At 40.9% G+C, this 22,996-nt stretch overlaps 1 protein-coding gene across 2 annotated transcripts in view; it reads right to left on the bottom strand.

Moving 5' to 3' along the window:
- Nucleotides 1-1,829: 1,829 nt before the first annotated feature.
- The window catches only part of phf2 (PHD finger protein 2), a 39,284-nt gene continuing 18,117 nt past the window's right edge, over nt 1,830-22,996 (bottom strand). The window contains exons 7-22 of one of the 2 annotated variants that reach the window (XM_031300218.2): nt 22,238-22,400; nt 21,088-21,175; nt 20,669-20,775; nt 18,810-18,901; nt 18,632-18,721; nt 16,741-17,085; nt 16,493-16,609; nt 13,806-13,921; nt 13,449-13,627; nt 10,356-10,423; nt 8,867-9,033; nt 7,805-8,091; nt 6,862-6,957; nt 6,583-6,692; nt 5,817-6,132; nt 1,830-2,802 (exon numbers count right to left, since the gene is read on the bottom strand). In XM_031300218.2, the coding sequence (XP_031156078.1) occupies nt 2,714-2,802; nt 5,817-6,132; nt 6,583-6,692; nt 6,862-6,957; nt 7,805-8,091; nt 8,867-9,033; nt 10,356-10,423; nt 13,449-13,627; nt 13,806-13,921; nt 16,493-16,609; nt 16,741-17,085; nt 18,632-18,721; nt 18,810-18,901; nt 20,669-20,775; nt 21,088-21,175; nt 22,238-22,400 (2,430 nt within the window). In that variant the 3' untranslated portion in view covers nt 1,830-2,713. Of the gene's footprint in view, nt 2,803-5,816; nt 6,133-6,582; nt 6,693-6,861; nt 6,958-7,804; nt 8,113-8,866; nt 9,034-10,355; nt 10,424-13,448; nt 13,628-13,805; nt 13,922-16,492; nt 16,610-16,740; nt 17,086-18,631; nt 18,722-18,809; nt 18,902-20,668; nt 20,776-21,087; nt 21,176-22,237; nt 22,401-22,996 lie in introns of both variants that reach the window. The other variant, XM_031300217.2, reaches the window with a different exon arrangement.

Below are 22,996 nucleotides of genomic sequence, written 5' to 3'. Positions count from 1 at the left end.
AAGCAACACACATATTGTACAAATTAAAAACCTGGACAGAAAAAAAAAAAAAGTCCCACTGACAGTTTGATCGGAGCGCATCTCATTTCTGAGAAGTGGACGCATCATGGTTTACATGTGTGACTCAAACACTGCTGCTATAGAGTACAGCTCATTAGATATCCAGACAAAATGAAACGCTGTGAAGGACGCAGTTGCTTAGAACTATTATATTAACAATAATAATAATAATAATAATAATAATGTTTCCCATGATAACATTGACACTGAGTGAAGACAGGATGGAGATAAAAACGTTTGCTAATGTAGATTCCTGTGTGTCAAATGTTTGTGATGACACACGCACGCACGCGCACACACACACACACACACACACGCGCGCACACACACACACACACACACACACACACACACACACACACACACACACACACACACACACACACACACACACACACACACACACACACCCCAAGAAAATAATAATTGTCTGCTCAGGGTACTTTCACAAGTTGATGAAATATTCAAAAACAGAAACTCTTCAGAATTGTACAAGTATAAAAAGCTACAAACATTAATAAATTACATCACTGACACATAAACACTTCACAAGGTGCTAGTAAAATAACTCTGAAACCCTTCAGGACACTAGAACTGGAACAAGAGGCTGGTCACAGAAACTTGAAGTGTTTTTTTTTTTTTTTGTCCTTTTATATTATATTATTTTTCCCTCAAAGCTTCGTCTCTTGTTCTAACAGAATCACAATACAGTTAGCTTTGTGTATGTAAGGCCATATGACAATATAATGTATTCATTTTTCTGTTGTTTTCCAGGCAACACCTTTAAAGGGTAGCTACCGTTTTTTTCCAACCTGGACTCTATTTTCCTATGTTTTTGTGTCTAAGTGACTGATGGGAACAACAATCTTTGACATTGGTCCAGTATTCAGCGAGATCGCTGCAGTTGGCAGCACTGAAACAAGCTACAATGTAAGTTAATAGGGCAATTGTCCAGTTTGTATTTACCTTCACAAAAGTGCTCGTTTTTCCACTGACATACTCAGATTAATATTGTGTCTGACAACATTATGGAAAGGATCTCTACACAGATAGACCTTTAAAATCTCTTTGAGACCTTTCTGTTTTAACCAGAAACAACTCTGAAGTCGCTAGCGCTAAACCCACCAGACTCCATTTAAAAAAACAATATTTCTAGCGTGTATAGAGCCAACATATTTTCAAGTGTAAATCGGTAAACTATGTGTTTATTTCAATCAAAATTAGAGTTGTGATGGTTGGAAAAGTGGAAAGACGACCCAAAAACGGCGTTTTATTTTGTTTCTGTCGACTTTGAAGGAAGTGCATTTTACTAAAATATTGTATATGTTTATTTATATGGAGTCTGGTGAGTTTAGCAAACGCAATTTCGTGGATGTTTTTATGTTTAAAAAAAGGATCTTACTCTTCAACAGAAAGGTCGACCTCCTTAGAAATCCTTTCCATAATGTTGTCAGACACTTAGAATATTAATCTGAGTCTGTCAGCGGCAAAACGAGCACTTTTGTGAAGGTAAATACAAGCTGGACAATTGCCCTATTAAGTTACATTGCAGCTTGTTTCTCCACTGCCGACTGCAGCGATCTCTCTTAATACTGGACCATGTCAAAGATTGTTGTTCCCATCAGTCACTTAGACACAAAAACATAGGAAAATAGGGTCCAGGTTGGAAAAAAAATGGTAGTTACCCTTTAAATGTAACAGGGGGAATTAATCTCTGCTATTAAAAATAAAAACAAAATAAAAACCCCAAAAATCAGAACTATGCTGTATATCCATATATATATTTTTATTCATTTATTCATAATTAGCAAAACCGGTAAAAATGTAGAATCAAACCTTAAGGGGAAAGAATACAAAAAGTAGTAATTTAAAAGGCTATGTACAAGCTACATTCTATATATTGTACTGCGTGAAGCTGTAAAAAAACAAACAGGTGCTGCCTGTGAAAGCAAGAGAAGAGAGAAAGTATCCCCATGTAACTGCAGACCTGACATGGATGAGGCTTATCATTAGCTAAAGAAATCCTACTCTTCTCATGTCCAAACATCCTGTTTCATACACAGCGGTACACATGACTCACTTTGTGCTTTACAGTTGAAGTCCCACTTCCTGTTTATGACTCGACACAAATAAATAAATACCACCGCTAGATAGTGCTCTGCAAACCTAAGTGTTAACACGGAAAGAGATAAATGCTCGAGTCGATGCACAGAGAATCTTGGTTGGCAATGATAAGCTGCATCCATATAGTAGGAATTAATGTGTAAAAATCCCCCAACCCTGACCCAAGCGCACATGCAACTGAATACATGCAAGGGATACTTTCAAAAAAAAAATATCTTGGAATGACTGCAATGTACTTCTACTTCATGTTTTAGCAACCCCTGATAAACTGACAGCTGTAGTAAAATGAGACATGTTCTCTTAAAAAATATTTATAGTAGGTTCTGTACACTTTAATATCTGAAAGTTATAAAGTATAAGTAGAGGCAAAAACCTATTTGAGTGATGTTCTTCTTAGAAATTGAAAATGCATGATTTTCTTTCTTTTTTTTTTTTTTTTTCCATTGTTGGCTTTAATCAGTGAAGGAGGGGGGAGAGATGTGAGGTGGGGATGAATTCCCAGTCCGACAGCAGTCTTCTCTGCTGCGTGCTACAGGAGGAGCTTTCCATTTCGATGGATCTTTAAAATCTTTCCAAGTCTCTGTTTGGCTGTTGCCATGCCTTTCTTTAGCCGCTTAGCTGTGAAAAGAACACACACACAAAAAAGACAGGAGATAAGACGGTAATCTTGGTGCTCGATGGTGTTTTAAGCCCCCACCGTTGACTACAAGGCAGCGCTGCGACCGTCGACTTCAAGGCACCTAACCCTAACCCTAACCTTAACCTTAACCGTAACCCTGGCCTAACCCTAGAGCCTTCCATGCAGCGCTGCCTGAAAGACGACATTGGGGGCTTAAAACACCAAACACCAATCTTGGTCCTGCTGCAGTAATAACTGAATTTCTTTCACAGATAAGATCTTTACTCCCTTATGAAGCTAAATGATATATACTAAAACCGTCCGTGTCTAAATGCATGCTTGACAGCTCTGAGCCTTCTTTTCTCCTGCCTTCATACTGGGACTTGGGTTTGTTCCTTGGCCCATTAATGCCATCAACTGTCAATCAGTGGGAATGACTTGAAACTATTGGCAAGAATGCGTCTCATAAAAACATTTTTCCATACCGCCTTTAGCAGTTAAAAAAAACAACACAGGGAACCTTTAAGCGAAAACACAATCATAATCATTTGTGTTGCAATTCCATCTTTTTCACACATTTAATAGTTCCTTTTAACAGAAACGTTGGGAGTTATTTGAGGTAATAAATACAGATCATTAAATGTAATGTGAAAAGTCCATTATTAAATGCTTTAACCGGGTTGGTGCAGATGCTTTCTCAGAGTAACTTCTGCATCCATCTGCAGCACCGATCATTTACACCAATCTATAATAGTTCATATAAACGTCTAACATGATGAATATACTTTGCATACATAAAAGGCAGAAGCTGCTGAACCATACTGTTTATTGCTAATAGTTATTAAATACTCATTCCAGTAGTGCTTCATTTTAGGAGCCTGTGGTTTCCTCAGAATTCTTGACAAGTTTCTTGAAAATAATGTAGTTGGTACTGAACATAGGGATAACAACTGCTCAGTGAGTAAATATTCATTCCATATGCTCATTTGGTGATTGGAAAAATGATTCTCCATATATATTGAATAGTATGCTCCTCTGTACACAAATACTTTGCTTATCTGCTGCGACCTACGCCTCTCTCAGTTATGCAAGCAATTACTTGGAATCAAGCACACCAACTGAACACAGTTCTTTCCAAGAAACTTGCTGAGAAATTCTGAGACACTTTTATTACTTTTGTTGAAAATGTCTATAAAATCAATTCATTAAAAAAATAAATGCATGCATGAATAATCCAAACAGCTAAAGTTACAAACAGGCCCGGTAGTGAACGGCGTGCTGTTCGCTGTTCAGATATTTCAGTCTGGACCAAAGTGTGGGCTGACGTTACCATCCAACTTGATGCTGCTTATGCCAGGATCAGACTACACGACAGTCACTGTGTCAGACTGAGGGCCCTATTTTAACGATCGAAACGCACGGCGTGAAGCGCCCTGGCGCAGGTGCGTTTAGGGCGTGTATGAATCCACTTCTGCTAGTTTGACGGCGGGAAAAAGGGTCCGTGTGCCGGGCGCATGGTTCAAAAGGGTTGTACTTAGTGTCTTTATTAATTCATAGGTGTGTTTTGGGTGTAACATGCAACAAACCAATTAGACTGTCATCTCCCATACCCTTTGAAAGCCAGGCGCGTTTGTACTTTGGCGCATTGCTATTATGATGGATTTGCACCGTAATATTTCTATTTTTAATCTTTTGCATGTTTGTGTGCTGCTGAGCTTCTCTGTGTTTGTGTAACAAGCATAGTGTGCGCACGCTGTGCATGAGCCTAGGCGCATTTTACTAATTTGCTGTTAAAATAACAATGAAATGCTACGTTATTGACTTTAGACCAGGTTTTTGTTGGTCAATGGCGTGATCACTTCCCGCTGCCTCAAGATAGCAATACGCCCAGAATGCACCTGAACACACCTCCATGTAAGACCAGCACGCCCATGGGCGCACAGATGGGCGCAGGTGCATTTGCTATTTACGGTGTGGGCGCTGGACGGGAAATTGCGTCGGTCTTAAACTAGCAAAGACACTTGCATCGGGATTTGCGGTGCACTGGGTGCAAGATAGGGCCCATAGTGCCAAACGTCTTGGACAGAAGAGTGGCAACACTAGTTTGACACCGACCAGCCCCCCCGGACCCATTATCGCGTGCTGTCGCGAAGATCACGCACAAGTTCATAGGTCTGCGCTTTGGTGGAGCAGCAGCGTCTCAAAAACTCACCAAAATCTGACCGTCAATCTGAAATAAAGACAGATTCAGCAACTGCACGGCCTATATTTCTCGCTTGAAATGTTTTCAGAAACACGTTTTTGGTGAACTATTTTCGTAAAATAAGAGATCGTATTCCGAATGAGCCGCTATTATGGTCGGTTTTGAAATCCGGGAGCCCCACGTAGTGTGGCGTTCGTCCAATCAGGTGCAGCCATGGTGGTTGTAGGAGGGTGGAGCCTGTTTTTCTTTGCTTGTCAGTGGTCAAAGTGAAGAGTAACAGATAACTGCTAGCGGCGAGCCCGCTAGCGTGCAATGCTGGGAAGCAAGGCGATCCCTGCCGTGATATATGGTGTGGACTGTGTGTATCTTTCCTCCAGTGGACAGCAGCAGCAGCGTCTCTCCTTCTTCACCATGGTTACATATGTGCGCCAGAGAGGCAGAGAGCGCTCTCTCTTCCTATTGGTCAAAGTCAAGGAACACGTCGTAGAACATGTCACACTGGGCGGAAAAAGGCACAAAAAAAAAAAAATCCAGCCATGCTAGACTTTCTGCGTTGTGGTGGTGAAGCGTCCCAGACATTAGGTCGCTGATCTTTGATGATGTCACACTACGAGAGGTAAAGATGCGTCCGTCGGCCCCCGACCCTCATTATCGGGCACCACTTTGAACGTGACGCGCCTGTCGGGTCACAACCGTGTTGAATTTGTGTCGTCTGACCCTGGCATTAGCATAAAGCAAACATGTCTCCAGCTAATTGAAGGTACTGGTCTGAATGGTCTTGCGCCCGGAGAAGCTTTCGTTGTGACTCACCTTTGGCGTCTGCTGACACCCCCCGCTCCCCCTTGGCCAGGCTGCTGCTGTTGGTGCTCGTGGAGTTGGTGCTGTTGTTGGGAGAAGAAACTGACGGCCGCCTCTGGCTGAGGAAAACCCCCGGCGCCATGGGCTGTGGCCCTCCCGGCGACTTGACTGTTCCAGTGTTGAACTCGTGGTCTGTCAAGCTGCCGTCTTGGGAGTCCAGATTGTGCTCCGGCGAGCTACTGTCCTGAGAGATTTTCGGGGGCTCCTCAATTACTATTGCCTTCTTTTTGGTGCTTTTCTTCTTCTTCTTAGTTTTCTGCTGCTCCTCCTATTAACACATGTTTTTTTTGTTTGTTGAGCAACACTTACAGGAATAGTTACTACTATTGGAGCTGGGCAATATATCGATATTATATCGATATCGTGATATGAGACTAGATATTGTCTTAGATTTTGGATATCGTAATACGGCATGATTGTTGTCTTTTCCTGGTTTAAAAGGCTGCATTACAGTAAAGTGATGTCATTTTCTGAACTTACTTGTAACTGTTCTTTTATTTGCCTTTACCCACTTCAGTCATTATATCCACATTACTGATGATTATTTATCAAAAATCTCATTGTGTAAATATTTTGTGAAAGCACCAATAGTCGACCCTACAATACCGTTGCAGCATCGATATCAAGGTATTTGGTGAAAAATATCGTGATATTTGATTTTCTCCATATCGCCCAGCCCTAACTACTATTATGTATGACTATTGTCACGATGACATACCTGATGAGAAAGCTTTGCTGCAGCCGCGGCCAGTCCCGTTTCTATGGAGGCCACTCGGGCTCCGTCTCTCGCCGGCCGCTCCTGTCGAGGAACTGAGGGCCCGACACGGGCTGCCATGACATCCATATACAAGTTTAGAACGCATTTAGTGTAGAACTTTCAACTAGATACAGCTGTTTGTACGTTTTTGCACTATCCCTTGCCGCTGTAACTAATTCCCCCCTACTGCGGGATTAATAAAGAATCTTCAATCTTTCTTAAGACATTAAGTTTATTTACCTGTCGGGCTGTATGGAGTGTCGTCACTACTTTTCCGTTTTTTCGATCTGGATTTGAAAACAGGATTATCCTCTTCAGACTCCAACGATGGGTAGACTGTAATCAAAAGATGTAACAGATTACGAACATGTCAGGCATGTAAGCTTTTCAATGAGAGGACGTCGAAAATTAAACATTACCGGCCAATTATTGTCACACATGTAAAACACAGAATGTGACTCAGATGCACTTATTTCTGCTTCTCTAAAATGGTGGAAGTTTCCAGTGACAGCATGCAGGACAGCTGTGAGACAGCTGTGGACTGCCCCCTTTCTCTCTGCCTGCGCGCAGCACAACCTTTCATTTCTGATAATTGGATGATCAAGATATACAGTATATCAGGAAAACTGCCTGTTTACAAAAGACAAAAAGGGTGCCAGTGTGTCAGGAAACGTTTTACGCTGGCCTGAAGACTTCAGGCCGAGAATGTTCGTGCTGCGAACAACTAATTAGACACTAATTTGAAGTTCAAAAAGCATGTCAAATAACAATTCACAACTCGTGTTAATGGCTTATTAACAAGCTGGGAGGGTCCGAGCAGCTGTGTTTGGATGGGGCTCAGAAAGGAAACCTTTCAAAAGGAAATACAATCACAAATTGGAGCAACACGAAAGGGTGGATATGGAAAGGAGGCACGAAAAAGAAACAAAAACCCTATCATCTACTCCTAATGAAAAGTTCAAGGCCAAATTTAGAATTAAAGACCCACGTAATGCTCCATCAAGGGCCAATCTGTTTTTAACAGCCCCTGTTAGCAGCAGTGAGAATCAGGCATGGCAGATAATTATTTTCTCATTGGTATAACCCTGTGACCCTGCTCTGACCTGGGTGAGCTGCATCTGCTGTGCTTTTACAATTCTAATAAAACAGGAACAAGAGGAATAAGTCGTCTTTCGGCGCTTACCATAATCAGAGTCCTTGAAACACGCGTCCATGTGGTCCTGGTCGTCATCGTAATCCAGACTCTCAATACTGCTGCTTTTCCTGGGTTTCTTCGGGAGCCGTTTGGTGGGCCGCTTACCATTGCCGCTGCCAGCTCCTCCGCTGGACTTCTTGCCAGCCTGCGTGCTGTGAGAGTTGCTCTTCGACTGGCTATTGTTTTTAGACTGGCTGTTGCTCCACGGCTGCTGCAAGCTGTCTGAAGACGACAGGTTGGCCATGGACAGCATGCCCTGAATGGCCTCCTGTGTGCTGGGAGATGCAGGTGGCTGACTGTAAGTACGTCAATAAGAAATACACAACAACACAGCCATTACACAGCAGTCAGCACGCTGGCAGAGGTGAAGAGTGTCTGAGAGAAATAATAGAAGAAAAAAAAAAAAAGGCTTTGAAGCCACCGCTTGTGCTAATAAGCATCATTTTCATTTGACACCAAATCTGGAAGAGCGACTCTAAATGTCCTTCAGAGACCTGTTATGAATCAGCAATGGAAATATCTTCGCACACATTAAGCAATGAGCAAAGTGACTGTCAAACACTGCTAATGAACTGCGGCCGCTTCAGTCCCCGCACTCGCCACGTTCCCTATTCAAAGCACTGGAACAATTAACATATTTCAGCTGATGTTTCTTTCTTTCTTTCATTGCTCATTTGTAGCTTTCAGTGTGGTGGAAACAGACCATCAAAAGCTGAGCAGAACAGCAAACAGCAGAGGAGCCTGGAGCATCAAGCTCAACACAAACTGCTGAAACAATCTGCCTAAATTGTTGTTGTGTCGATTTTTCAGCTTGAAGCCAAGTTATGAAATTTAGCTTTTTTTATCCAATTACATCGCCGTTGAGCGGGCCGTTTGTTTGTCAGCGGGTTGCCCCATTAAGGTAGGCGTAAGACCTGAAATTCATTCCAGTGGGGCCATTCAGAGAGTAACGCTGTGCATGTGCTGTAACCCAAGTGTGTTTAGATGTAAAGTTCCACAGGGGTTGAAGGACCTGGAGTGAAGAAGCAGAACAAAATGAGGTCAGTCTACCTGTTGGTGCTGTAGTCAATCCCTCCCACTTGCTTGCTCGCCTGCAGGAGGTCAAGAATCCCTGCAGCGCTGCTGCCCTTCTTCTTCACCTTGGAGTTGCGGCTTTTGACTTCAGACTTGGCCTCTGTGTCTATGTGCAGAGTCTCTTCATCTGAGGAGTCCACACTCTGGTTTTGGACAAAGTGCATGGAGTAGAAACAGACGTGAGAGACACAGAGGAATATGGTGTTTGATTTCTCCGGGTCCCTGTGTATTAACTTACTTGAGTCTGATACTGCTCCATTGGGCTGTGATTATGGGGGCGTGTTTCAACCGAACAGCAGACGGGTGTGGCAATGCGTATAAATACGTGATCGCGGTTCTCTGTTCCTCTTTTAAAATGAATGCGCTGTCGATATCTTCTATAACAGACGCGATGGCAGCCATCTTTGTTGTAAACGAATTCAACCCAAGCGCTCTTTGGTGACGTGGTTGATTGCGCTACTGTTGATCATCTGTTCATCATCGTATAAAGCCCGCCCGGACAATTGGATTGGTCCGAACAGCTCTGGTTCGGGCATAGTTGCTGCACAACGGCTCAAGTCCAGACCGAACTTCCCGACCTCAAATGTTGTGGGCGGGGCTAAATTCGGCATCCAGGCTACTGTTAACCCCCTTCTGTTAAATAAAATGGCGGGTTTTATTTGGGCTCGAGTCCATAAATACAGTTAATGAATACGGGCACGGAGAACAGGAACTGAAGGCTCGGTTAGCAACAATTAGCAACGATTAGCTCCGGTTAGCGGTTAGCTCCAGTCAGCTCCGGTTAATTATACTCCATCATAAAGACATGGAGAGGCTCAGCGGCGAACTTGTTTTGGTGGAACATGTGTACGTTCAAAAGTTGTTTAAGTCGTGCAACAGAAAACTCAGATTGGACAGATAATCTAGCTAGCTGTCTGGATTTACCCTGCAGAGATCTGAGGAGCAGTTAACCATAGTCCTCAGAAATCCACCGGAGGTTAGAACGCGAACACAAAGAAAGAGGAAGGGGACGGACATCCGGCGGAACCAGAGTAATCCCGTAAATTAATGGTCATCGATATAGACTAGTGGGGCTGTAAACTGTGTCGCAGCTAATGTTAGCTTGCTAACTCTGGCGCGCCACACTGGTCACAGCGCATAGCAACGTGCAAGTTGTTAAATGTGACTCATTTAGCGGCTGGCTCTCTGCCTCGTAATGATACTACTCCACTGCTTGTTTGTCCGTTACTACAAAACCTCACCTCCGCGACTTTCTGGAAGTCGGTTTACACGGAAGTTTGAACGTTACTATGGCAATGGTACACGTAAAAATGGCTGCTGCTCATGGGGGGATCTGGTCCAGTGTTTCTCTTCATGTATATACAGTACATAATCACATTACAACTGCTCAAATATTAGCTCCTTAGCGTCACAACATTTGATTATGGTCAAGGCCATTAGTCTAAGGTGATGTCGTGATACATACCTTGGTCACCAAGGGTTGGAACTTTGGTTTCTTGGCTGGCTGAATGGGTTCTTTGATGTCTGACAAAACTGGGAAGACAAATGCATTTATTGAGCAACAAACCTAAGTTGTTAATCAAAATATTGTTTCATTATTGATTGTAGGGCTGGGTATCAGTGCTAATATAATACCTGATCACCGGTATTCATAGCAAAACAATTCTTAATTACTGTACAGTACTGTACTAAAACTGTGCATTTCCATGACCGTTGGACACTGCAGTTAGACCTAATTCCCTTCATGGAGTGGCCAGCGCTTAAATTTTGTTATTTCATTTCATTTTGCACCGATTCTTCTGTCCACAATGAGAACACACACTATTTATACGTCATGTTGCTGTTAATCATGTGTAGACCACACACAATATAAATTTCATATAATTCGGATGACCTGTGACATCATTAATTCTGACTTCATGTTGCCACTAGGTTGCCCTACTGCCCTTGGACCAACTCCAGATCTGAGCCAGTGCCTTGATCAAGGGCACTGACTGGAGAACCTAGTACATGTTTTTCGACGGTGGGGGAAACTGGAGCACCCGGAGGAAACCCACGCAAACATGGGGAGAACATACAAACTCCACACAGAAAGGCCCAGAATGACCTGGATTTGAACCCAGAACCTTCTTTCTGTGAGGCCACAGTGCTAACCATTGAGCCACCATGCTTTTTCGAGGCGTAACGTGGAAATATGACCCCTTGCTACGTCCACACCATTCAATGAGAACTCAAATGCTTCGCAAGATAGCTTTGCCAAGGTCTTGAGATTGTACTGACCAATTTTGAAGTCAATTGGGATAAATCTAATAAAGCAGTAGGTTAAAGTACAGCCCTTGGAAATTATATATATATATATATATATATATATATATATATATATATATATATATATATATATATATATATATATATAAACTTCGCACATATGTGCAGGGGCCTTCGCTGACTAATAAACTAATGATTAGACTGAATTCCCATTTTGTTTCACTTTATTTATTCAGAGGTAATTTTGCTTTTTTTGTGTCAAATCAAGTCAATTTTATTTATATAGCCCAATATCACAAATCTGCCTCAAGGGTCTTTACAATCTGTACAGCATACAATACCATCTGATCTGTCTTTAGACCCTCGCTTCAGACCATAAAAAACTCCCCAAAAAACTGGACAGACAGGAAGTAGATGTCGTGAAGATTAACCAAAAGAAATAAATTACAGTATAGACAGCCCAAAGGACAAATTTACACATCGAATGTAAACATATATGAATTATATTTGTGTTGTGTGAAGCATGTGTAGCTAATGCTTGGAGCTAGTAGATGTCAACAACCTGTGAGGCTGCGACCACCTCATCCATCCATTTTTGTGGGCATTTTTTCTGTTGCTATTTTCCATGGATGAAGCGAGCTAGCTAGCTATGTAGGAAGATGATGTCTCACCTGGAACAAGGCTGGTTTTAACCCTTTATGTACCCAAATATACCAAAATGCTTAATGCATTAGTATTTATATATACATTTGTTTATACACACACTCAAATAAATTCCCTCATTTCAACAAAAGGAATTCACAAAAATACTTTTTGAAGGTGTACAAACCATTTTTGATATTGCTTGATGAGTAAATGTCTGATTTGTGTGTTTGCTGCTATGCTACGCCCTAAAGTGATATTTGTCTGCCTGGAATTGATTTTTGGTTATTATATAACAAGTAGATCCGACCAGACAATCTGATTGGTCAACTAGACATTTAGAACGCGCTCATATCAGCATGACAGCACACCCAGAGCCATTTGAGCACACCTGGCGCATCACTTAAAATATCACTCCGCCATTTCTCTGTCAACATTACGGAGTTGAATTAAAAAACTGTTTCAAAACATTTGTATTCATGTAAGTAATGCAGGAACCACAGTGGAACACACAAAAGCTCTCCAACCAGTATATAAAGTGATTCATCGGATTAAACGACTCATTTGTTACAACGCTCTGAAGTTAACCTTCACTGGATATATTTGGATCAGCTGTGCCTATGTAGAAAATAGCTGTTAAATGTGATTTTCGCGGACATACAGGGAGCTATATGTGTTGATGGAAACATTTTTTTTTTTCAGCAGACGTCTTAGTTACAACAAGATAGAGCTAGCAAAGCAGTTTTGTGTTTATATGTGCGGTAGTTATTCAGTTTGGGAAGTCTCACGATTTACACAAAGCTAACGTTAGCTTAAGTTAGCTGCTGACTAACGTTTTACAGGGACAGGAGTTCGTCTCTGTTGTTTGAAGTTCGCGGACGTTTAGTGTCTAAATCTATCCATGGAAAAAAATATTTTTTTCAGCAGATATCTAAGTTATAACAGGATAGAGCTAGCAAAGCAGTTTTGTGTTTATATGTGCGGTAGTTATTCAGTTTGGGAAGTCCCACGATGTCTACAAAGCTAACGTTAGCTTAAGTTAGCTGCTGACTAACGTTTTACAGGGACAGGAGTTTGTCTCTGTTGTTTGAAGTTCGCGGACGTTTAGTATCTAAATCTATCCATTGAAAAAAACGTTTCAGCAGATATCTAAGTTATAACAGGATAGAGCTAGCAAAGCAGTTTGGTGTTTATATGTGCGGTAGTTATTCAGTTTGGGAAATCCCACGATCTCTACAAAGCTAACGTTAGCTTAAGTTGACTAGCTGACTAAACAGGGAGGGACTAGAAATCGTCTCTGTTACTTTTTATTTTGTATTTTGAGAGCGAATTGCCCCACAATATGAATACCGTTTTATTTTGTTGGTAACCGTTGTTATAACTTAAGTGATGCTTATGAATCTCCTAGCCACATTACTGTCGTGCCAATAATGACGTTAAATCAAACCCTCTCGTGTAATATTGCTTAGGTGAAACATCGCGGTGATTTAGTCTATAGACCAGGAAATATTGGATCAAATAATGAGCAAATCTAATAATCTGACCAATTCAATGATGATTTTCAAAATATTTCTACAGACACATTTGTACATCAACAAAGAAAAAGTGTTGAGGTTTAACAAACTGAAACACTACACTAAATACTCACAGGACAGATCTCTCTTGACGGTGTTCTTTTTCCGCCTGATGGGGAATTCGTCAATCTTCAGCTCCCCCTCATCTGAGACGTACTCATACTCGTCTCTCACTGGTTTGGTTTTGTCCTCTTTTAGGTTTTGTAATGATCCAAAAACACTTGAGTTGGTCTGAGGTTTCAGCGTCTTGGAGCTGAAGAGGAAACCACAGGACAATAAGGGAGTGATACAAGGCTCAGTCTAATGGGTATGGTGATGATAGCCACATAGCTCCATAATCACCATAATACACCGAGAAGGTTAACATGCTCTCCTCTCCGAAGACCTTTCATGAAACGTTTGTATGGTAATCCCAGCCATTCCATACATACCCAAGCATTTTCTTGTGAGACATAGTAAAGCTGAATCTGTCCTTATTGCCCAACAGCGGCGTTCTGTCAAATTTGCACTCTTCCTCCATTTTCAGCAGGGAATCGGGTTTACTGTTCTGTAAAATTCAAGAAGAATGAAATCACCATATTAACTTAGCACACAACAGCATCTTTAGTGACAAACTTACTCCTTCAGATTTCAGTCCTGGTTGATTTAGAAATTATATTTGAGTGAAAACAATGGAATCATGCTGAGAGCAGATTTAGAATAGATGTAGAATTTCTCTAGCTCACTCCACCACTTTGTTTTATCTGTTAGCACCACTCTCTCTCTCTCTGTTATTTCTCTAGCTCGCTCCACCACTTTGTTTTATCTAACGTTAGCACCTCTCTCTCTCTCTCTCTCTCTCTCTCTCTCTCTCTCTCTCTCTGTTCTTTCTCTAGCTCGCTCCACCACTTTGTTTTATCTAACGTTAGCACCGCTCTCTCTCTCTCTCTCTCTCTCTGTTCTTTCTCTAGCTCCCACCACCACTTTGTTTTATCTAACGTTAGCACCTCTCTCTCTCTGTTCTTTCTCTAGCTTGCTCCACCACTTTGTTTTATCTTGTTGTTTTTTGTTAGCTTTAGCACCACTCCACATAGCGCTCTAGGATACTGTAGCAGTAGCTGTTGTTATAGCAACAAAAGACTCTCTCGGCTGCTATTTGGAACCTAAACGCTGCCAGCTTCTTCTTTTTAACAACAAAAGTGCCTTAGTCAACTTTTTCTTGTCAAAAAAGAGCCAGTTTCGGAGAAATGTCACGCCAGACACCCAGTTGGTAATAATGCAAATATATAAATCTTCAATACTTTCATCAGTGGGCCATATGCTCAATCAACATTGTGGTACCCATATATCTATGGTGGTACCTCCTTGAGTGATAGGTAGTGACTTAACAGACATTTAAATTAAAAAAAAGAATTCCAGATTACAGCAGCACTTATCAATATGTCTTATATTAAAAATAGCTCAAATGACTAAGTGTAATGTTAAAGAGGGCCGAGCCACAGCTCAGTTTCTCAGCTCCGGTCTGGTTTCCAGCAGCAACAGCAGTTTTGAGTGAATAAAATATGAGCTGCTCACAGACACAGTCAGAGACGAGCTAGTGAAGCCAGCGGAGCATTTAGCAGCTAAAGACAGAGAGGTTTTCCTCAGAAACATGGCTCCCAATAAGTGCTAATGTCACTCTGTGTTTGCCAACATGTTTTATAAGGTTATGATAAGTCAAATGTGTTTACATCTTATCAAAATAAATATATCTGGGTCACAACCTAAAAGAAACCTTTTCAAAAGTGTTCAAAAACAAACACGGGATTGAATTTTTGGAGTTTCACAATGTGGCTTCAACCCTTGACCTTTAATTCATGCAATTGTAATTAAATATATCCCAAACCTTGTATCTACTTTCCTATATAACTCATGTCACTATCCCCTCCATAACAATGAATAATAAGTCTGTCTCCCTTTTTATTTTTTTAATCTCTTTATCTCTTATGTTATTGTCTTTTTGCCAACCATGTACCAATAGAATCTGCTTGTATTACGTAACATTTAATAATCAGCACATTTTCTTCCTGTTTAAGTATTTTGACTCCCCAAATGTACTCAATAATAAACTCAAATAATCAGTGTGTCATCTTTTCAACACTATGGCTCCCTTCCACTTATTCTATTGAGTCATAATTAAACAATACAAAAACCCTGCTAGGAATAAGGATAAATACTGTAGCTGCAATGGACTGAAATCAACGTATCAAGTCAAGACGTGTTTGGATTTTAATGCCTGGTATTAGACGGAGAGTGAAAAAACATATGATGAGTACTTGTCTAATCAATTAATGATATTCACTTATGACATATTTAAACTAAGCCACATTTACTAAGAGGAATGCAACACTGCTGCCATAAAAAAATCACCACTGAGCAGACTGTGTAATTAACTGAAATCCAAGAATATACATTTTCAAATATTCACTCCACAACCACTTTGACTCCTAAATTAAAGGCATGTGACAACGCGGCGTAACTTGAAACCGTCTCCCGCATTCTTGTAATGGACAGTAAGGTACGGTGGAGGCCTAACTGCCCTGCACACGACACAGAGGAGCTCTCCAGTGACCTTGGTAACCATCTAACAGGGTCTCCGCTCCATCTGCAAATGTTTGGCCCGATGGGAAGGAGGAGTTGGATGGAGATCTGCAGGCATTCCACAGCAGTTTAAGTTTTCCATGAAACCAAAGCCCTCCAATGTCTTAAAATTACACTTTTGCTCCAAAAACCCTCCCCCTGTTTTTCAGCAATAACGATACAACAAGCTTTTTTTTTCTTTTTTTTTTTTTATAAAGATGAGGGCATATGTAAATACTTAGAAGGAAGGCAGTGGATATGGACGTGGTGTAATTCCATTAGGTAAACTCTGGGAGGGAGGCTGGATGTTTCTCTGATGAGCTGCAGGCCTCCAATGTGCGACTTGGCCACATCATTATTTTTGCTGATTGCTTTGAAGTGAAGTGTGCAAATCCCTTATGGATGGTCCGACATATTTTTTTTTTCTTCCTGTTCAGCTGCTCAGCTTGTGACTTCCACAACAGTTTGAGCCGCCTTTAATAGGACTGTGATATTATTTAACAAGCTGAGATGCTCTTACCTTATACTTCCATTTTGCTTCAGTCTTGTTTTTATTCTGCTCTCTGATTTCAAACTTCTCCACGTTGTTCTGCTTCGATATTTCCTTCTCTGATATACTCAGGACGTTCTTCACAGCCTGAAGGAAGACACAACTATTATTAAGAGTAATTACAGTATTTACTATTCTGCATATGTGGTTACTTTCGACAAGCTTTCCGCTAGAAGGGATGCGGAATCCGCTCCCATTTCCATCTACAGTACACTCACCTTCATCTTTTTCGGCTGGTCCATTTTACTCAGGATGTCTTTCGCGTGGGACTCAAGGGCTGCGAAGCTGGAGGGTTTAGGAGGCGGCGAGGACTCTTTTGCTTTCTTCGCTTTCTTCTTTCCTCCCTCCTTGACCTTCGGCACCTTCGGAGGTTTGGGCATCTTTGGGGGTTTGGGAGGCTTGGGAGGTTTGGGGGGTTTGGAAGCTTTCTTTCTGGGTTTCTCTCTGCTGGGTGATGGGACATGGGCCGGGGAGACGGGCTCTTCGGGCTCCGAGTGGGTGGACGGGGGCTCCTCCACCGGTACCTTCACGCTGGGCTCACTCTTAATGGCTTTTGTTGCATTCTAGAAGTGAAAGCAGGGAATGCAACGTGTGAAGTAAGCTGTCATTTTGGAATCTGCAATTTGAGCCTTACTGAACCGGGGCTGAAATTATTAGTTCATTGATCAATGGGTTGATTGCATTTTTGTTTTAAATAACTAAATAAAGACAATATTTATTTATTAAGTAACAAAACGATGACTGGAGGCATCACTCACATCACTCTGGTACCTTGTGATTGCCATTTGTCATGTGCAATAAATGGTTACAAAAAAAAAGAGATTTTATTTATATCACAAAGTTTGACACTAGTTCACCTGCTGGAGAAGCTAACATTAATGTTAGTCCAGGATTATCATGTCACCGATTACATTATAATAAATATAAACCTCTCATGTGTTGTCCATAACAGGGTCAGATTTTTCTGAATTTCCTTGTGTTCCTAAAGGCATACTGCCTTGAAATTAATAAATTCAAAAATTTCATTAATATAACCTTTTAACATTAGCATAAAGTTGGATGCTACTATCTCTTAACCTGACTCCGCCAGATGGATTGCTTCGCATTTGCTCGGCATATCCATCTGGGAACTTTCCGTTGGAGAACTTTTGGGAAGGGGCGATTGATATGAAAGGTAGTTGATATATCAAACTCTTGCTGAAACCAGTCGGGAGAAGAGCAAAAACATCTTTTCCTCCGAGAAAAGCCTCCAGTGCCGTTTTTTTGCTCTTCTTTCAATGAAGGAATACTTTCTAATTCGGATAAAACTTGCGCGATAGCTACGCTCATCTCATCTGTGGAAGCCGGAACAGTCGGTTCTCGTTGCGTCACACCTAAACCCGCCTCAAAACCAACGCTGATTGGTCGGTCGTTTGGCGAACGGCTCCAAATTTTCTCTATCTCAAGATGCCAGACGAGTGGAAAACTGGAGCTCGCGAGATCAGGGGGGTCTCACGAGGCTAACTATCTCTCACGTTAGTTTATGAAAGACTGAAGATAAAGTTATATTTGCCTCGTAGGACTTGAACTTTGCTTTTTCTGTGTGGTTTTCTCGCTGAACGTTTCACAGTTAACTTTCACGCTTTTGTGACAGCAAAGGAAGTGGCGCACCTGTCACCCGGCTCTCTTCCCGTGCAATTTCTAAAGCTCCAAGTAGAGAAGCTAAAACACTAAAGTCTGTACTGTGGGTCAAAGGAGAATAAAGCCATGGGGGTCACTAAAATGAAAAAGGTTCATCCTCTGGGGAGCAGGAATATTCTGTATGTAATATTTTGTGTGCAAAGCTGACACAGGGAGCTGATTTTGGCAGTGAAGCAAAGTCTATAAATCCACAGTCATTAGGTAACTTGACGTGTTGCTTTGGTGCTCCAACAAAAGTCATCATAAATATCCAGTAGACATGATTGCAGTCTAAACAGTAATGAGTTAAGACTCTCAGATCGCACATCGGAACATCACCATGTTGACGTAAACATCGAAACGGTCCTTTCTTACTGCCAACAAGTAAAAATACTCCGAAAACTTTGGAGAACGGTTGATCACGTTATAGCCAAAATGAAATGAGAATACCTCTGACAGTCTGATCTCTTTGGCAAGATCTTTAATGAGCTGTGATGGTTTCATGTTCTCTGGGAGCTCGTCTTCATGTTCCAAGAGTGCCTATCACAAGAAAAACAAACACGACTGTCATTACTTTGAATAACAGTTTGGATGGACAACTGACACGCGTATCCTCGCGTGTCCATACCTGCTTTTTAGTCCAAGCTCTGAAGGCTCCATTGATGATTTTGGCACCATGTATCAGGTATGGGGCTGGTTGCTTATTTGCTTTATGTAAACCTGCAGGAAAAAAAAGTAAACGCAAATGTTAGCATTGAATAAATCCCGACTTTTAAACTTTGAGAAGTCAAGATCGATAACTACAGCTGTGACTGAGTAAGCCTCTCACAAAACAAAATACCAGATGAGCTGACACAGAGACACCGTGTCAAATTATTGGATTGTGTCAACTGTGTGTTTGGACAAACTGTCCTGCTCCCAGAATCAACCAGAGCTGAGCTCCCAAACAGCCAAGTTGACATGTTAAGCCCAGTTTGGACCAAAGATTTGCAAGACGAGACCGTTTTAGAACGGAGGCTCGGCGGCCGCGAGCACGGTATGTGGCCACGCGAGCTGGAGAGAGACTGAAGAGAAGGAGCGGCGTTAGAACAAAGCCGCCAATTTAGAGAAATAAAACGCATTTTCGCCGATTCATCACTAGCAATGCAACTGTAACAAGCATCTCACTATGACTAATGTTACCCACATTCATATGTAGAATTTACAAATGATATATCCAGCTACAGAAAAGCCTGAAAGTCAGAAGTTAGAACGGAAGTACAAAGAGTTGTTGCTATGGATATGATACACCGTCTTGTCTCATTGGTGTGAACTGGCAGCTTTCACAACGCTGCAGAGCGGAGACTTGCAAGTAGTTGCCATTTTTTTTGCAAATCTTTGGTCTGAACTGGACTTCAGAGTCAACTCTCACGCACTCTGGATCCCTGTGCATCAGCTCCATGACTCCTGGAGCCATTGTATATATACAGTACATACGTCTGTTTTAATTACAACCCAATGATGTCAGTGTGGCAGAAGAGGACAAAACACTTCCTGACTGCTTTCTGTATTTATTGGTCATCACCAGCTACAACAGTGAACTGCATTTCCCAGGTGTACGTGAAGAAAGAGCCAGTGTGCCCACTTGATGTCATGAGAAGCTTACCCCTAAGCATGTTTTAAAAAGTACATTTTCGGTTTAAACTATTAAGACTGCTAAGATGTTTTTAAGAATTGTGATTAAAATATACAGAGTTTTTGCTGGCCAGGGCTCTCTGGACAAACTTTGTAATGCCTTATTTATTTCTACATGAACTCAAACATTATGTGTTATTTGTTAGCCGACATATTCACAGATACCAATGTGGCTGCAACAAGCGGATATCAGCCAGACCCACACGATGACTCACCGGTTCAAATTCAACTGCTTTATAATGTGGAGTTCCTTTTTTTTAATTTCAGTTTAATGGCAGAAAAACACAGTTTGAATACCTGAGTAGCTATATCAACTGAACCAAAACAGGAAAGTATTAATACCATCAAGGCAAAATAGCAGCAGCCGTGAAGTGAGTCTGAAAGAGCCGACCTTAAAGTTAGAAAGAATTATGGTATATTGTGGTTTAGAAGTACACGTACACGCACACACACACACACACACACATACACACACAGAAAATAGTGGAAACATAAACAGCCAGCTGAGGGGAGTTTAAACACTGGCTCGTAATGGAGCAAGTGATTCTAGCTGGGCCAAACCTTTTGAAGCTAATCATCTGTGAACTCTGCGATTCACCGATTTAATGACTGAAATAATATTAGAGCATCCAGCTCCTCATCTGTGCAGCAGACATGCAGCCGGACTCGGATTCTGACACTGTTTGTGTTTTCTCTGCTCTCACGCATTCTTCTGGAGAAATTCTAAGTGAAATGAGGATGTAAGTTTACATAAAAAAAGAAAAAAAAGAAACGCATATTAAATCTTGAAATACATCAAATATGAGAGTGTACCTTTGAATCGCTCGAGGAGATGTCGTCCCACATACCAGCACGCCGTCTCAAAGTTGGGGAAGGGGTTGAGAGTTTTGACCTTTAGCCGCTTCTCGATTTCATACGCTCTGTCGAGAGGAAACCAGGATGTTTCAGCTAAACACCGCCATGCATTACCCACAAACTCTGCCACTGACACATTTCATAAACAGATTGGAGGAATTTGGAGCTAAATGTTTTTTTTTTTGTTTTTTTTAAATGAGGACATAGTGGAAACTACTGAGTAAGATCAGCCAAGGCCAAATACGCAATGTCTTCAAGTCCCACTAAAGTCCCAAAATTAGGACACGGCTGTCTGCAGGAGGAATGGTGGCTCACAGACATAGAGCATAAAAGGTGTGTGTGTGTGTGTGTGTGTGTGTGTGTGTGTGTGTCCAGACCTCATCTGCATCTCCACACTGAGGTTGTGGACGAAGTGTCCAGAGAAGGCCAGGCAGTCGACCGGAGTCAGTATTGCATTGATCCAACCTGAGGAGACCATCACATTTCAACCACCAGGATACGAAAAATATTCATTACTCAATTATTTTTTTTAGTGAAAGAAAAATCATTATTATTACTTGGTATTACTTTCCCTTACCCACCTCAATATTCTATTTACCTTTTATTTATTTATTTTTTACACTTAATATTATTACCATTGTGCAAGATTTCGGAAGCTTTTTCCGATTGAATTTGTCGATCGATTAATTGATTTATCACCACATGGGACCAACATGATCATGGTGTACAGGAGGGGCTTGTGTCTGTCATCAGTTATTCCACTCATACTGTGAATGCTGAAATAGGATTTTTTTCACATCAACGTCGTGCAGTGCTTTGATTTGACCACAAAACCGACATCACTTGTCTTGTTATTTTATATCCATAAATACAAAATGAAATATCTCAATTGATTTTACACAACGTACAGTAGATCAATAATGTGATAGAGAATGGCATCAATATCTCCTTCCCGAAACAGTTTCATAAATCCAAAAAAACCCCATTTAAACCATGCATGTTATTTCTATTTTAATCCTTGTATTATAAGTTTATTCATTTGAATGAATTAATGGGAACAGAAAAAATGAAGAAAAAAAAAACTTTGTTTTTGTAAAGTATTAAAGTATTTGAATCCCTCTAATTTCTCTTGAATTGAGCAGATTCAAAGTTGGAAAATCAATGAATTGATTTGTCTCTAAAAGGTCACAATAGTGAACAAATGTCTGCAGTGACATCTTTAAATGATAATGATGACGTTTAAAGTGGTATAAAAAAGTGAAAAGAAGCTGGAAATATGTTGAGCATTTTTGCTTTTAAAAACAAAAATGACTTCAACGATTAATCAATTCACAACACTGAGAAATCCGGTCATTTTGTCAGTAGAGACATTATATCATATCATATTCCAAATACGTTCTACTGTGTGACTATGATATGCTTGGACTCCACCACAATTGAAAAATCATTGTTTTGAAACGCACACAGCTACGGGTCAGCTGTGATAGTGTGTCATTACATTATTGTAGTGTTTGATTCAGCTCTGACCTGATGGGATGAACAGAGTCTGGCCTTGCTTCAGAGTACATTTGTAACACTTGTCCACCTGGTCGGCAAAGAACATTTCGCTGTGATTGGACGATGATCTCCAGCGCTCGTACAGAGACAGGTTGGCAGACGTGGGCTTGATGAGGAAGAAGATCTTTTCGCCCTGCAGACACAAACACAGTCAGATTAGGTTTCATGGATTGCACACTCAGAGCCCTATATATATATATATATATATATATATGTATATATATACATATACATTTATATTAGGGCTGGGCGATATGGAGAAAATCAGATATGGCGATATTCTTGTCCTAATACCTCAATGTCGATATTGTGGCGATATTATAGGGTTGACAATTGGCGCTTTAACAAAATATCTTCACAATGAGATTTTAAGCCATTTACAATATTACGATATCCAAAATCTAAGACGATATATTGCCCAGCCCTAATATATATATATATATATATATATATATATATATATATATATATATATATATATATATATGACTGATATCTATTTTTGTTCCGAGGCCAGTTCTGATTAGAGCTGGGCAATATATTGATATTATATCGATATCGTGATATGAGACTAGATATCGGATATTGTAATATCGTGATATGGCATAAGTGTTGTCTTTTCCTGGTTTTAAAGGCTGCATTACAGTAAAGTTATGTCATTTTCTGAACTTACCAGACTGTTGTAACTGTTCTATTATTTGCCTTTACCCACTTCAGTCATTATATCCA

The sequence above is a fragment of the Sander lucioperca genome, chromosome 6 (assembly GCF_008315115.2).
Source record: "Sander lucioperca isolate FBNREF2018 chromosome 6, SLUC_FBN_1.2, whole genome shotgun sequence".
Classification (NCBI taxonomy): domain Eukaryota; kingdom Metazoa; phylum Chordata; class Actinopteri; order Perciformes; family Percidae; genus Sander; species Sander lucioperca.
The sequence above is the reverse complement of the archived record's forward strand: the minus strand, read 5'-3'. Positions and strand labels throughout refer to the sequence as shown.